At 53.7% G+C, this 15,894-nt stretch overlaps 7 protein-coding genes across 7 annotated transcripts; 5 read left to right on the top strand and 2 right to left on the bottom strand.

Moving 5' to 3' along the window:
* Positions 1-11: 11 nt before the first annotated feature.
* Z519_00204 (uncharacterized protein) lies at positions 12-1,671 on the top strand (the record flags this gene model as incomplete). Its single annotated transcript, XM_016757963.1, has 2 exons — positions 12-528; positions 581-1,671. 2 exons carry the CDS (start codon positions 12-14, stop codon positions 1,669-1,671), a joined length of 1,608 nt encoding a protein of 535 aa, XP_016625212.1.
* Positions 1,672-2,346: 675 nt separating this feature from the next.
* On the top strand, positions 2,347-4,359 carry Z519_00203 (uncharacterized protein; the record flags this gene model as incomplete). The annotated part of the gene is made up of 1 exon (XM_016757962.1): positions 2,347-4,359. One exon carries the CDS (start codon positions 2,347-2,349, stop codon positions 4,357-4,359), a length of 2,013 nt encoding a protein of 670 aa, XP_016625211.1.
* A 449-nt stretch (positions 4,360-4,808) lies between these two features.
* On the top strand, positions 4,809-5,906 carry Z519_00202 (uncharacterized protein; the record flags this gene model as incomplete). The annotated part of the gene is made up of 1 exon (XM_016757961.1): positions 4,809-5,906. The coding sequence occupies one exon, from the start codon at positions 4,809-4,811 to the stop codon at positions 5,904-5,906; it is 1,098 nt and encodes a 365-aa protein (XP_016625210.1).
* Positions 5,907-7,571: 1,665 nt separating this feature from the next.
* Z519_00201 (uncharacterized protein) lies at positions 7,572-9,453 on the bottom strand (the record flags this gene model as incomplete). The annotated part of the gene is made up of 4 exons (XM_016757960.1): positions 7,572-8,549; positions 8,648-9,114; positions 9,184-9,334; positions 9,394-9,453. The coding sequence occupies 4 exons, from the start codon at positions 9,451-9,453 to the stop codon at positions 7,572-7,574; spliced, it is 1,656 nt and encodes a 551-aa protein (XP_016625209.1).
* A 2,065-nt stretch (positions 9,454-11,518) lies between these two features.
* On the top strand, positions 11,519-12,565 carry Z519_00200 (uncharacterized protein; the record flags this gene model as incomplete). The annotated part of the gene is made up of 2 exons (XM_016757959.1): positions 11,519-11,725; positions 11,786-12,565. The coding sequence occupies 2 exons, from the start codon at positions 11,519-11,521 to the stop codon at positions 12,563-12,565; spliced, it is 987 nt and encodes a 328-aa protein (XP_016625208.1).
* A 626-nt stretch (positions 12,566-13,191) lies between these two features.
* Z519_00199 (uncharacterized protein) lies at positions 13,192-13,671 on the top strand (the record flags this gene model as incomplete). The annotated part of the gene is made up of 1 exon (XM_016757958.1): positions 13,192-13,671. The coding sequence occupies one exon, from the start codon at positions 13,192-13,194 to the stop codon at positions 13,669-13,671; it is 480 nt and encodes a 159-aa protein (XP_016625207.1).
* Positions 13,672-14,053: 382 nt separating this feature from the next.
* Positions 14,054-15,514, bottom strand: Z519_00198 (uncharacterized protein; the record flags this gene model as incomplete). Its single annotated transcript, XM_016757957.1, has 1 exon — positions 14,054-15,514. The coding sequence occupies one exon, from the start codon at positions 15,512-15,514 to the stop codon at positions 14,054-14,056; it is 1,461 nt and encodes a 486-aa protein (XP_016625206.1).
* Between the last annotated feature and the right edge of the window lie 380 nt (positions 15,515-15,894).

The following is a 15,894-nucleotide window of genomic DNA, read 5'->3' as shown; positions in this document are numbered from 1 at the left end:
TCCCCCTCGCCATGGATGAAGCGATCGCCACTGTTGTCTCCGTATGTGGGACAACCCCAGAACTGGCCTCGCAGTACGTACAACTTGCAGACGGCGATCCAAATCAAGCTGTACAGTTATTCTTTGAAAATGGTGGCGCCGACCTAGCAGCCGCTTCCTCGCGTCCTCCTCCCCCCTCCGACTCCCGTATGCCTGGCGGACGTCTGAACCCCATCGACGCCGATGACGACGACAATATCTCGGATGACAATGATCCGGAAATCACTGGTTTCCGCAAAACATCACACAGAGACACTGCTTCTCCACCTGCACGAGGCGCTGATTATGAGGATGATGAGGCTATGGCACGGCGATTGCAAAATGAGATGTACGGCGAAGGCGCCATGGACAATGTCGTACGGGCTCCTATTGCCCGACAGGCCGAGACTTTGGTGGGACCAGGAGCAGCCGCCTTGCCCATGGCAGGTCCTGCATATGCCTCAGCCATAGAAGAACGAATGCGAGTCATTGAAAGAAGGAGAGAGCAAGGTCAGTGCCTTTGGCATCTTGGGGGCTCAGTATGTGACTAATCCCGGAGTAGCACGTGCGGGCATTTTTAATCAACACCAGCCAACTTCAATTTGGGACCAAGATGTGGGCATCGGTAGTACTCTCTCGGACGTCCTTGCAGAGTCCACCGGAGGGGCATCAGAAGCCTCTGCGAGGTCAAATCGTCTCGCTAGACTCTTTCAACCTCCATGGGACTTGATGTACAAGGGAAACTGGGATGGCGCAAGAGACGAGGGTAAAGAACACAAGAAGTGGCTACTGGTAGACATTCAGGACCCTTCAATCTTTGACTGTCAGGCATTGAACCGCGATCTGTGGAAGAACGAAGGCATTGTGGAAACGGTCAAGGAGAATTTCGTCTTTCTACAATACAACAGGAACGACCCCAGAGCATTGCAATACATTCAGTACTACTTCCCGAAGTACGAGAATCAGGACGAATACCCGCATGTCGCTATTGTCGACCCCCGAACGGGCGAACAGATCAAACTTTGGGCGCGGAAGGTGCCCCCAGCACCCGAATTTCTAATGCAACTGCACGAATTCCTGGACCGGTACAGCCTCGAGAACAACGTCCGGAATCCTGTGGCTAAACGCAAATCTGAAGCCAAAAAGGAGAAACCTATTGACCAACTCACCGAGGAGGAGATGCTTGAGCGGGCGTTGCAGGCTAGTCTGGCTACCCAGAGTGTAGAGCGCAAAGCGGCCCCGGCAGAAGATCCTGATGATCTCACACGGAGCGTTGGGGATCTCCGGGGAAATGAGGTGCCAGCAATTGCCGATGCAATGGATGTGGATCAGAATGGCGCAGAAGAAGCATCAGCAGAGTCGACTGCGTTTGCACAGATCCCATCCGACCGCCCTCACAGAGAGCCCCCTGCCGGACCAGGCGTGACCCGAGTACAAATCAGACATCCTGGCGGTCGAATTGTTCGACGATTTGCCGAACAGGATCCTGTGCAACGGATTTATGAGTATCTAAAGGCGGAACCACTTGAGGGCAAGGAAGGAATGGCATTTGAACTCGTGGCCATGGGCAAAAATCTCATGGACGTCAGGCACGAGTCGATTGAAGGCGCCGGTCTGAAAAACGGAACGGTTATGGTGGAATTCGTGGAGTAATGATGCGGCCGGTGGACTCGGCAGAAGATAGGCATTGCAAGGCGTTACTTCTTCTCGATGATACCACCGACCTGACTTTTGGTATGGATCCCGGTCCATGGATGTGCTTGGGAACGAAGTCGTCGAGCTTGTACTTTGCATCTGTAGGATGAATTGAGACCAAGATCTTTGGATCAGCCCATCTTCACTAGTCTTGAGTACAGCCAATGGGAGTCGGTATGGGCTCACCGAGAAGGGAAGGCCGTAAACATGCTAATCGTCGAGGCGTTTCATCTTCACCACCAGCACTCCTCACTTCATGCAGGTGACTGGACACTTTCTTATGAATTAATATGAGCGACGATGTCACGCACCCTAACGACGAGGATCAAGGAGCCGTAACGAAGGGAGACGCACGTCAACAGTAGCACCTGCCCAATGCGCACTGAGGAATTGACAGTGCATCTTCGCTCGAGACTTGAGACTGCGCCGGCATTTACGGGAGCCATCGCGCGTCTTTTGATTGCAGCTTCGCTCCTCCAGCTTGGTCGGCTCTACGAGCCATTCGCCCACCTGGAATCTCCGTATTCTACTTTCACACAGTGACCTGTACTACTCGAAGAGTGCGCCATCGGGATCAACACAATTCCACACCGCTTACCCTTGTCTTCGACCCTGTGAGAACAGAAGATAAAAATGGACCCTGAGGAACTCTATACCAAACAAAATTGTATTGGAGGGGGCAGCTTCGGAAAAGTATACAAAGGAGTGGACAAGCGCACCGGACAAGCCGTGGCCATCAAAGTCATAGACGTGGAAAATGCTGAAGACGAAGTCGAAGACATCATACAAGAGATATCCATCCTTTCCGAGCTGCAGTCCCCCTACGTGACAAAATACCATGGCTCATATCTTAAAGGCTCCGACCTATGGATTATAATGGAATTCTGCTCGGGCGGCAGTTGCTCAGACTTGATGAGGCCCGGCCTGATCCACGAAGACTACATCTGCATCATCATTCGAGAACTGCTCATGGGGCTGGACTACTTGCATTCTGACAAGAAGTTGCACCGAGACATCAAAGCCGCCAACGTGCTTCTGGGCCAGAACGGACAGGTCAAACTCGCCGATTTCGGGGTGTCAGGACAACTCTCGGCCACCATGACCAAGAAGAATACTTTTGTCGGTACTCCATTCTGGATGGCGCCCGAAGTTATCAAGCAATCTGGTTATGATCACAAAGCGGATATCTGGTCTCTGGGTATTACTGCGATCGAATTGGCCCAAGGAGAACCACCCTACGCAGACATCCACCCCATGAAGGTTCTTTTCCTGATACCGAAAAACCCTCCCCCAACATTGCAAGGAAATTTCTCTCGAACATTCAAGGACTTTGTCGAGCTCTGCCTCCGCCGAGATCCTAAAGAACGGCCCTCTGCTAAAGAGCTGCTCAAGCACCCGTTTGTGAAGAAAGCGAAGAAGACGACCTACCTGACCGAGCTCATTGAGAGGAACGAAAGATACATGGCAACGCGCGGCAGTCGCACCTCAGATGACGAGGAAGAAGACGAAGAACCCGTAAGACCAGCAACCCATCGACCAGAGGATGAGGACTTGTGGGACTTTGGTACTGTGCGACCTGTTGGCAGCCGTGGACCAGGACTTCGCCCGATGAACGACTCCGCCACCAATGCAAGGGCTTCTGCAGATCCCGCCGGCCCCATGAAGAGCACCTCAGACTGGGACGAGACTGTCAAAATCCCGTCATCCCCTCAGAAATCGCCAGTCAGAGGTGCGTTCCCGACGCCGGCAAAGGTGCAACCACCGTCATCTCCTGTGAAAGCGGCAGCTTCAGCCCCTGGGGAGAATCGGGCTCCGTTCGCTGTTTCTGTCCCTTTCGCTACTCCAAAGACACCAGCTGCTCGTGTAGCGACCGAAAACCCCCCTTTGCAACCCCACAAAGATAGTCCTGGGTCAAATGAATATAACAAAGCATTTCAGGCTCAACTGATCAAAGATATGGGGTTCCTAAAGATCGACACCGAGAATAGTCCGAAGTCGCTGCCATCTCAGGGCCAGACTCCTCCAGGCAAGAAGCCACACATGGTTATCCCAGAAATCCCGCCTTTCAAGGGAAAGCCAGGACGCGGTGAACCGGTCCAGAAGTCCCAGCCATCTGCATCTTCGAGACCTGTCAGCCAACAACCTCTTCCATCCTCCTCATCTTTGCTCTCCAAACCACTACCCGTAGGTCCTGCATCGATTGCCAACCAGCAACCACTGCCGCCACTCACGACAAAAACAAATGTATCGCAATCACCAACGCCCGGCCCAAGCGGCACTCCTGCATATCCACCTGGGCCAGACCCTAATCAGGAGCTCACTGCCCTAAACTCGGTCCTGATCCCGGCTCTTGAAGCGGCAATGCACCGTCGAACCTACATGTTGAAAGAGCTGGGTCGAACAAGCAAGTTGAGCTCCTCCGTGGTGGCAGAAATGCACCAGCAGCGAGCTCAAACGCACGAAAAGGTTCGCAGACTTGCGGCCAAAGTGGCGGGTGTGTTTCACGAGATCCAAAAGTGCGACGAGGAATTTCCTGTCGGTATGGGGGGTGGAGTAACGGAGTTCCTGGAGGGCTTTTTGGAGGAGATTCTGGTCCGGGTTGAGGCGGCTGATGAGCCGGAGCCCAGCCCTCCAAAAAAGGTATGAAAATGAGCAACATTATTACGACATGAGATATTATGGGTTGATTAGTGTATGTTTACAATGCGAGGCAAAATGCGCCTTGAACTGGGAGAGTAGCGTTCTAGATGGCAATGCGTTGAGCATTTGATACCGGGCATCATTTTGCTGGGGTGGATCCTCAGCCTTGCATGACTCGTTGTACGCAGATTTGGGGAAGGCACCCTAGTCGGGCGCCTTGATGACGACGATGATCCAAATGTGAAACGGCGCTGCGGCGTTTCAGCGAAGTCACGCCGCCCGCCTTCAGGGTGATGTCGCCAGTTGGATGAACGACAATATGAAGATCATCAGTCTTTGCTTGAACCACTTCACAATTCCACCTCAGTGCTCATGATATTTCAGACCCCAAGCCTTCGACTGTCATGAACTCGCAAGGCCACGCACCTTGACTGCGGGCTGACACCTCCCTGAGAATGGCTACCAACACCACCCAAAGCAACCTCATCCGTCTTGCCCCCCTGCAACTGGGCGAGCTCCCAGCACATTCGTCTCTCCCTTGCGCGGACAGCGTCCGCCCACAGCTCCTCCCCTTCCTGCTGACTCTAGTCGACGACGGCGTGGATTTCCTTTCGCCAGCCAGCTTCTCTGCCAACTTCAAACATCACTCCGTCAGGTCTGCGCCACCTAGTGAGGCCAAGGTCGAGGCGCTTACCTACTCGGTCGCGGCCAGAGAGTTGGAAGAGATTGTTGATTGGGGGGCATCCAAGAATACACCTGCTACCGCGAACGGAGGGCAATCGGGGAGGGCCTCTGGACATGGCGAGACTTACACCAGGCCTGGGCGAAGCAAGCCGCCGCCCAGAGTTCTTAGCGGAGGCGAACATTGGTGTGCCCGCAAATCGATTCACAGGGACGTGTCGTCGAAAGATGCTTCTACCCCAGGAAACGCTAGTTGGAAAGAGTTCATCTTCGGACTGCGCGACAATCATTCCAAACACGAAGAAGATTTTACACCCACTCTGTATGACGCGCACTGCGTGTGCACGTGGAACGAGGAGGTCAAAAGTCTCGAATCTCAGGAGAAGATTGTGGGAAAAAATGGTCAGAAATATTCGTGCGTGACCATGGCGATCTATGAAATGTGCCACGCCACTCCGCCGCCGACAAGTCCCCGCTGCTTTCCCGTCCTGGTCGTCACAGCGAGTAGAGGCGTGGATGAATTCCTCGCCGTCACTGTTCCCGTTACCTTGGGCACGAGCGTTCATGACGCCATCTATTCCTCGGGCCGCAACACCCGCGAAGGCAAGACCTCGCAACAACGAAAATCCGTCGTGCTGGGCGTTTATGCCGCCGTAGAGATCGTCCGGCGGAAAAAGGGAAATGCCAATGTGGGAAAAACCTGGGATGAGGTGGAATGGATCATGGCCACCGCGAGCGACGCAAAGGGCAATTTGCCCATGTGGATGCAGAAGATGAGTTTGCCGAGTATGATTTCGAAAGACGTGAGTTATTTTATGAAGTGGATCAAGACCGTGGTAGAGGACGAGGTGGAGAGCGTTAAGGTCGTCTGAGAACCGGGGTGAGGGAAGGGGTGAAAGAAAGACAACGAGAAGGGCGAGGTGCGACGTCGAGGACGTATTGGTATCAGCACTCTTCATCCTGCCTGTCAAGGGCAAAGGAATCTGAAGGAGCGCGAGTCTGACCATCACCTCTCTCGTGTTGAAAGGTTCGGGAACTCTACCAACCACGTACACCTACACCTCCACGGGGCATAAAACATTGTCACTTCTATCTTCACAACGCAACAGGGCGGCTCCGACCACGAATCCGAATTGGACGCGCAGGTGTGCTGACAGGCACGCAGCCCGGATGCACAAGAAGAGACAAGGACCACTTCATGCGCATCTCCCAGAGTTGCTGACGCTCCCTTCAGCACGCCTAAGAAATTGTGGAGAGCCTGAAATGGGCAATGTCTGTACCAAGTCAGGAGTCCGAGAATACGATAACAAAGGAATTCCTGTGCCTGCCTGGATGGACAAACCCAACATTCACTCTCAACGCTTTTTGTTTTGAATATAGCACTAGGGCGGCTGCAATCACCTCCAACAAGGGATGCAGCTTTCCCTGCAAGCAATGTCAGCACTCCACTTCGATGCACCCTAGCTAGGTGTTTCTTTCCGTTGAGATCGAAACGGTCAGTACAGAAGCGTGCCTGGGAGGGGCGGAAAGCAAAAGCCCCTTACGGCCGTTGGGCCCTACATCAGTCTGGTTTGCGCTGGCAGTCTATCTATTCGATTTCCTAATGGATACGACATGTTGCGGCTGGCTCCTGACATATGATGCGACGCTCTGGAAGACCTTATGGCCTCACCCACGCTTTCACGAGTCCACACTGGAATGTTTATTGTCAGCTCTCTCCCTTGGGCCTTCCAATAGAGCACATATGCACGCGTCTTAATGGTCCTGGAGCTTTCTTATACGAAGTATAATATCTGGATCACATTGAACGCCCATTGGGTACGACTTGCCATGATTGGACCAGTGCCCGGGCCCGGGAACGCAGCCCTTTGTACCCTGTTGGTCGAATCATTGTGGCTACGTAGAACCAGCTAATTAGCGTCCCTTCCGCAGCCGCATCGCGCATTCCATAGTGAGATATACTTCTTTGTCCACATCCTTTCCTTACTGCGTTGGCTGCCTTGCTAGGGACATAGCCGGAATAGGGTCTGAGAATAGTCCAAATACCTCAAACGGTGTGGTATTACGCAAAGAAATGGCAACTGACTTGTGTAGTCTGTTCCGATGGTTGACTGGTTCCCTTTGATTCATTGCGCATCATATTCTTATCCCCATGCCTGCCTGGATGAGCATCTCTCTATCTCCAATGTATCTATCTATCGACTGCTCCGCCTCTCTGTCGTGCTCCTGAACCGGCCCGGCATAGCATAGTCATCTCAGATATCTCTCCAGGTATCTACCGTATATAGTTCATTAGATTGGATACAATGCACCCATGGCCATATGCACGCCGTTGCGCTATAAAAAAAAAAATAGCAGCAGATTGGGGGAGAAACTCCTACTCTAGCTGGATAAAAAGGAGGAAAAAGAGGAATCTTGAGCATCCGCCCACCCGCCCGCTGAGTAAACGCTGCTTCCTAAGGGGAGAGGCGTGGACATAGACACACGCTGACACACGGTGACGCGGACAGAGTAAGACGGAGAGGGAGAAGGATCGATCAAACCACAACACCCTCCCTCGGCTTGAACTGGACGACGGGCCCCTCGCGATCACTGATCAACCAGTCCGTCAACTGATACTCGCCCGTCCTCTCCCTGCCTTGCTCTCCGCGCTCCAAACCGCCCTCGCCCGTGCGATCGCCCTGCTTCAGGCGGACGTCGAACAGGTACATGACGCGGCCCACCGCGGTGAGCAGTTCCATGTAGGCCATGTTCTTACCGACGCAGCCGCGGGGACCCGACGAGAAGGCATGGAACGCGCCCTTTGCGACCTCCACGGACGTGGGCGTGACGAGGAAGCCGGCGACGCGCGACGACTCGTCGCCCGCGATCCACCGCTCGGGGATGTACTCGAACGACTTGGGGAAGTACGTCTCGTTGTGGTGGATCGCGTAGATGGGCACGCCCACCGTGGTGCCGGCGGGGATGTGGTGGCCGTCGACGTCCGCGCCGCCGGGCAGGACAAGCCGGTCAAGCAGGCCCGGCACGGGCGGCGACATGCGCATCGCCTCGTCGATGCACGCGCGCAGGTACGGCAAGTTCGTCAGCTTAGCAGAGTACTTGATCTCCTCAACGTCGGCGAATGCAGAGCGGACTTCGTCTTGCAACTTCTGCAGCGCCCGCTCGTTTCGCAAAAGGTAGAAAAACATGGCCGACATGGCTGTCGAGCTCGTGTCGCTGCCCGCCCCAACCAGCAGTGCGGCCTCGCCTACCAGGTCCTTGGGCAGGAACTTGTCGCCCGTCTGAGGATCCGTGGCATGCAGGAGATAGTAGAAGAAGTCCTTGCGTTTGTCCTCTTCCGATTTCTCGGCGTCGGCTTTCTCCAGCGCGAAGCGTTTCTCCACGAAGACGCCGACGTCCTGTCGGTACTTCACTTTGTCGATAGCGGTCTGGGACCCGATAATACGCCCAATGGTGCTAAGTGGTTTGGGCCTCATGAAAGGGAAGAGGAATTCGCGAATTGGCACGAAAGAGACCTGCAAAGACGAAGACGTGAGTATTTTGTCTCCTTGTCTAATGGAAGGTTTGCGAGACATTTGCGTCTCGCGGGGAGGGATGGAGGGAGGAGACATACTTGTTGCTGGAACCGAGAGCTCGCAAGAAGAAGGTCCATGATATAGCACGACCCTGCCTTCATGGCACCGAAGCTGGCGCCAAAGCAGAGTTCACCCAGGACATCAACGGTGAGCAAAGTAGACCACAGACCCATGTCGCGTTCTTTGCCCCATGCTTTACCGGCAGACTTCTCCCTGTTCTCAGTCCCTTGAGCGAGATAGGCACACCAGTCCCGGATCCGTTCGAGCATGTATTTGTCCAGGGTGTTCATTGCCCGTTCCGAGAAGGCATTGTTGAGCAGTTTCCTTCGGGCGGCGTGGAGCTTGCGGTCGGAAAGGACGTGCGTCGTGATACCTGGGTTGATCATCTCGCCGGTATGAGTCCAGCCGGTCTTGACCATGTTGGTTTTTCGATCTGTGTAAATGTCGTAGAGTGCCTGAGCAGTCCGGAAGGAAAGTTTTTCAGGAGCAATGCGTACGATGTCGCCTGCCCAGATAGTAGGTCAATGTCTTGCTCTTCTAACACAAGACAGCTGGCGTTAGATTGGCGACTTACCATATTTCTCGTGCAGCAGATGCAGATCCAGATGTCTTCTTCCCGACCAAGCGGATCTTGCCTCGGGCCATTGTGTCAATTTCCACAGTAAAGGCCCGGGATATTTGGCTAGAGGATGGAAATAAAGTCGATAGATTGAGAGGCCAATGAACTATACAGCGTGTTAGAAGGGAGAATAGGCGTGCAGAGAAAGGGCACAACGGTGCTCACATAGACCACATTTACCGCCGCGAGAACGGCCAGGAGTTCTACCACTGAGAAGACTGCCATGATTTCTCAGATTGCAGCACCTATGGATCCTGGTGAGGCAATAAGGGAGACCTGAAGCGGAGCGGACGTAAGAGGCCGTTGTAGACGTTGAGGGAGACCAGTATCTTTATATCATGATATCCGAATACATGAGTGGATATTGCCATGCTGCTGACTGTCAGACACCTGGGCCAAACTTCTGATAAAGGGCCCTGGTGGCCCATTTCTGGCGCAAGTGGAGGTGGCAGCGATGGGTTGCTGTGCTTGGTGATGCAACACTCTCAAACCGAGCTGGACTTAGTTGAACCAGGGTCCGTTCGAACCGTCGAGGAAGTCGGATATCCACTGATGATGACGATCACTCCGCTAACCCAGAGGGTACTTTTTCTACGAGTTCCCTGTCGACCGTCTGGCCCTTGGTGTACTGGGCTAAACCTTTGTTGGCGGCCAGAGATCGAGGTAATAGCGTGCCAGCAATCGGCCCGCGCGGCGAGAGAAAAGAGTTGTGGCGGCGATTTGGTAATAAACGTAGCCCAGATAGGTAAGAATTACAGAAAACATGACTGGGAAGCCCTGCGCCACAAACGTATTGCAGTTAGTGGTAGATTCCTGTGGGGCTGAGGATCCCGGTAATTAGAGTATCAGCATTTAGTTGAAAGCTGGGAGAGAGCGTGGAGCCTTGGGCCTATTGACGAAGAAGGGGTCGTATTCTGTTCATTTGTCGGTGGCGATGCTGGCAAGACTTGTTTCGAGCAACATGAAGAGCGAGGTCATCTCCTATCTCCGATGGAATTTGGGCCTCCGGGCTTATGAAGGTTATCTCGGCAGGCTCCGTTAGAGGAGGATGGATTGGTTCTGCAGGATCATTGAGGAGGACGCCTGTCGAGGAGGAAAATACGCGTGCTCCATAGGACGCCATCTGCTGTCAGCGAGGTGATTCGCCCTCTTGAGATCATGTAAGAACGGCTAAGTGGCGGGTAAAGAGACCCAATCGACGATTTGAACATGAAACAATTTGCCGGGGGCCTCGAACATTGATGTGCCCACGTTTCCGCGGGTCATAAAGAGCATTCCGCACTGGATACCAGAAAATGAGACTGACCTTGACGAAAAGAACGTCATGGAGGAGCGTAAGCTGCAATAGCTACAGTTCCACCACCATATACTCCTACTTACCCGCTGAAGCAGGATTAGGTGCTTGTTAGTCCTGTGCGGCAGGAACAGTCCGCGCTATGAATGTGGTTAGACTGATATGGCGTGGTTCGCGGAGAATTCTCCCGCAGTCCAGCATGTCAGCAGCAACCGCTTGGCTGGATCTTGCTCCTGGTGGTACGACGTTGCCTCTGCACGTTATAAGAAAGCTGCGGTCGTTACGTCAGCCGAGTTCTAGCTGCTCCAGCTGGAAAAAGGCGCTGACATGGATAAGCGAACTCGCAGACAGAATATCCCACAGGTACGAGGTAGAGTGCACTGGATTAGTTGCTATTCTAGGAATGAGATTCGAGGATTCTCATTGGGTGAAGAATTCACCCAGCCTCGCAAGGCTGACTAACGAGGCTGGCAAGGCTGGCCACTCGGGTTGCCCCTTTGGTCATCCTTGACTTCTCTGAGTTGGACTCATTACACTGCACAAAGTACTCGGTATCAGCAGAAGAGAAAGCCGGCATTCGGTACTCTTGCCGAGAAATATCTCATTGGGAAGCAGGCTGCTCTTGAAACAGCAATATTCTAGAAGGGATATGTGGGTGGTGCCCCTCTCGTCTTCTGCACTTCCCCCTTCTCCAAACCATCGGAAAGGGGCATGACGCTGGCGGTCGGGCTGGGATTTACCCCAATTTCCTGCTTCTGTCTAACCTTCCAACGTGCAAATGGATTTCATTCGCGAGTTAATCATTCGCCGAGTGGCAGTGGAATCGACTCTAGACACATATCGGGGATCGACGCTCACAGTTTCTGCATTTCCAAAACATTTACTGAGTCGCCGGCCATCTCTTGTTTGAATGAGAAGGTTGTCTCGATTACAATTTCTCGAGCCTCGGATTTACGCTTCTACCAGAAGCCGGAGGCCGTCCACCACAGACTAACCATGGACTTGTCCAAGATTTCAGGCCTTGGGTTCGTAGGATTAGGGGCCATGGGGCTTCCCATGGCCGGTCACCTTGCTGCGAAACTGCCCGACAACGTCCATATATACGCCTATGACATCAACACATCAAGTATGGAACACCTGCACAATGACTACCCGAACAGAGTGACAAAATGCTCCGGCGTCAAGGAGGTGGCCGATAAATCGGTAATGGCTGCTCCATCATTCCTCTCCTCGTCTGGACAGTGTGTGCTGACACCGTGACAGGACGTGGTCCTTACCATGCTCCCGGAAGGAAAACATGTCCGCTCGGTATACATGGAAGGAGGCCCTGACACCATCTGCTCAAGTGACGTCTCTGGGAAGCTGCTGATCGACTGTTCGACGATTGACACAGCCAGCAGTCTGGCGGTCAAGGACTATGTCAACCAGAAATTCCCCACGACGTCCTTCTATGATGCGCCGGTCAGTGGGGGCGTGGTAGGGGCGCAGAAGGGCACGATAGCCTTCTTTCTCGGATGTGATGGGGCCGACGCGAACTTGCCCCAGGTCACCCGTCTTTTGCAACTGATGGGCAAGGATGTGATCCCCTGTGGTGGGCCCTCGAAAGGCCTTGCAGCCAAACTATCCAACAATTACCTGTCCGGGATAATCGCCATCGCCGTTTCTGAAGCCATGAACATGGGCATGCGGTCCGGTCTCGATCCCCGGGTGCTGGCAAAGGTCTACGCCGCAGGGACAGCGCAGAACACCATCTGTGACCGATTCTGTCCCGTCCCCGGCGTGTACCCGGAAGCACCGTCGTCGAAAGGCTACACCAACGGATTCAAAGTGCAGTTGATGCGCAAGGATTTCTCCCTGGCAATGGAAATGGCGAAGCGGGTTGGGGCCAGGAATGTTCTCGGCGAGGCTGGACTAGCGACGTACGACGGTGCCAGTAAAGATCCTCGATGCATGGACCTAGACTCTAGAGTGGTGTTCCGGTACCTGGGGGGAAACGAGGATTGGCAAAAGGATGCCGACGAGGCTACGGCCAGCAAGCTCTAATAAATCGGATCAAATGCATAGAAGGGACTGGAAGGGGATAGGCAGGTTTAGGTAGAGGGACTCTGCAATCTTCAGCCTTGGACCGGTCCGTGCTGGTGGTCAACTCTGCCATCTGTGTGTCCCCCTGTCCCTTTCTGCTCGCCCTCTTCCGAAACGAAAAGCCTTGGGTGGACTCACAATGGACCTCGGGGGGAATCCACCGGATTGGAGAAAATTGGAGAAACCATCGAGCCCTCCCGATTACGGAGCTGTCGAACAACGGGCTTGGAGGGGTAACACGGGTATGTAGATAAAATCAAATAAGAATGTTGGGTGGTGTGTTTGTGTCAGTCCTCTTTGGAAAGTACAGTACCGAGGGGAATAAAGCAATATCAGCCGGCCAATCTGCACTCCGCTTTGCAACAAGATCCAGCTCGTTGAGGAGAGAAGAACATCCACTGTGAACCTTTTCATTTTCGACGTGAGCGGACAGCCAACCAGCCAGCCAAAAGAAGTGAGAGAGAAAGGAATACAGGGAGTGAGAAAGGCATAGAAAGAGACAACAGAACGTGTCAACCCGAGTCATAAGGGCCCGAGACTTTACCGATATAAACCGTATATAAAACCCAACACCCATTCCCATCAACATGTCTTCCGACAAGATCACCGCGACATCCAGCACCGACCCGTCTCTGCGCCCCTTCCACGAGGCCCTCTTCAACGCGGGTCTCAACGTCCGCCGGGCCGTGGTGGGCGACGCATACGTGGACCGCGCCTTGGCCAACGGGTCGACCGAGTTCTCGCGCGTGGGCCAGGAGCTGGTGACCGAGTTCTGCTGGGGGTACGCGTGGACACGGCCGGGCCTCTCGCGCAGGGACCGCAGCCTGCTCAACATCGGCATGCTGATGGCGCTCAACCGCGCGCCCGAGCTGGCCGTCCACGTCCGGGGCGCCCGCAACAACGGCCTGTCCGAGGAGGAGATCCGCGAGGCAATCATCCACGCCACCACCTACTGCGGCGTGCCCGCCGGCGTCGACGCCATGAAGACCGCGGAGAAGGTCCTCAACGAGATGGCGGAGAAGGGTGAGATGCCTCGCCAGTTGGGCGCGAAGAGCAAGGATGCTTGAATTGCACACAACACACAAACACAAACAAACAGACAATCAACGAGGGGCCGAGGGAATAAAATCAGAGAGGCAAAACTTTTTGGAAATGGTTGTTGCATGTTGTTGGGATCCATTCAAAAGAGAGATGTAAATCTCTCTATCATAGGATTCATAGAAAGACATTCTACTACCTTGTGCCTAACCATTTCCGATCCATTTTGACAATAATACTAAGTCTCCTTCTCTAATATTGTGTGAGTGTGCTTGCGTTATGATTGCTTTTTTGCCCAAGCCAACCTTCGCTAATATGCAGCAGAAAAATGACTCCCAAAAATATTTCATGACAATTTTTCAACCTGCGGCTTCAACTTTAAGTTCATGAGGCCCGAGCTGGCTCGCTTGCTTACACCGCTTCGGCTGCCATTATATCCTTGCTTTTGATTTCCTTCTCGGCACCAGCGGCGGCCCGCGTGTCCATCGACTCCTTGGTGCTCTCAGACTGGGCCTTTGCGCGCTCAAAGTCGACGGACGTTGCGGCAGTCGTGGCCTTGGCTCTCAGCGCAGATCTGATATCCGCTACGGAGCGGTCGTTCCACAGTTCGTAGTCACTCATGCTCAGCGGGAAGAGGACCTTGTTTTGAGCCGTGGTGACGAAGTTCTCCGTGGTCGGGGCGGGCATGCTCGTGAGGATGTCGATGTCGGACGCCAGTTCGCGGCAGTATGCGTCGAGAGGCAAGTCGTTGACGTCCACGCCGAAGGGGTTCTCAATCTCATACCCAATGGCCGCGAGCCCGAGGATGATGTAGGCAGCCAGCACGACGCCGAAAATCGTCACCCAGCCCAACTTGCTGTAGATCTGAAAAGGGAGGGTCAGGATGTAGACCCAGGTGATTTGCGAGATAGAGATCGAGTACGCGATGGGGACTGGCGTGTTCAGCACCCGTTCCGTGCCCGTGAGGATATCCGCGAGCTGGACGATGCTGTTCATTGCGTTGGTCTGGTGGATCGGAAGGGACAGTTGGCCGCTGGTGCACACTTCATCCAGATACGCACCCAGGTAGTTGAGGATTTCGAGCGGAAGATTCCCCAGGTTGTCATGAGACCGCTTGATCAGCTTGCGAGGATTCGAGTGAGCGAATGTCACGCCCAGGTACTCTCCCGCTGCTTTCCAGGAGCTGACTTTCTTCGGTTGCAGCTTGGTCTGGTCGGCCTCGCCGGCAAGAGTGTGAAGATTCCCGATCAGGGGCTGCAGATCCGGATAGTCTGTCGATGGTTCGAACCGCAGACGATGCTTCAATGCAACCGCGAAAGCATTGATGAGGTTCAGGGCGGTCAATTTACCTAGCAGGTCGGCCTTCCCTTGTTCCTCGCCGCTGGCATGGCGCTCTTTGGTATGTATCCAGATGATTCTTGCCAAGTTTCTCGACGTCACAATCAATTGTGCCCAATATTTCCGGCCCTCGCTGTATCTTTCATAGGCAGTCGTCGACCGAAAGGACAGCGCCAAACTGACCACGAAACCGGTGATGGTGAGGAGGACGGAGTCAAAGACCAGTTCGTAGACAAACTTGTTTATGCACGTGAACAACGTGGCCCAGCCTGCGACGAATGCCAGAGGAAGGATCATCTTCGGCAGCACACTGCCGTGGATACGCAAGAAGAATGGCCATTTGGAGTGATGGTTCATGTCACGAGGACCGACAAAAAGATCTTCGATGTCGAGCGAGGTGTGAGTCGGGGCTCGCAGTGCCAGCGGTGTGAAATTGACGACTCGGCCTGGTGAAGCGAGCACGTTCGGGTTGTTGGACGATGTCGAGGACCCGTAGTCGGTGACCTCCAATCTGAGATTTTTGTTTCCCTCCATGTTGGACATGTCTAGAAATCGGTCTCAATGTGAATAGCCGCGTTGTGTGAAGAAGTAGAAGCCTGTCCCAGGTTCGAGGACGGGGTGGTCGAGATATATTAAATCTGGTGATCAACACCTACAGAAAAGATAGAACAGCACAAAAGACGAACAACGCTGGCAGGATATCAGTTTCAACAAATTGACCAAGGAAAGGATGGGACTTTTGAGGAGAGGTTGACGTGCAAGAAGATAAAAAGAGAAAGGATGTGCGACTCGAGGTTAGTAAAAGTACAAGAACCAACCTGACCCTCCTCATTTCGCAAATCCGTTATGTAACTTTGGGGCAATGCTTCCAGGTGCTTACTCCGTAGGCTGATAAATGGGACTCCATCTAGCAT

Source organism: Cladophialophora bantiana, assembly GCF_000835475.1.
Source record: "Cladophialophora bantiana CBS 173.52 unplaced genomic scaffold supercont1.1, whole genome shotgun sequence".
NCBI classification, from domain to species: domain Eukaryota; kingdom Fungi; phylum Ascomycota; class Eurotiomycetes; order Chaetothyriales; family Herpotrichiellaceae; genus Cladophialophora; species Cladophialophora bantiana.
Note: the sequence above shows the minus strand (reverse complement) of the source record. Positions and strands in the feature narration are given on the sequence as shown.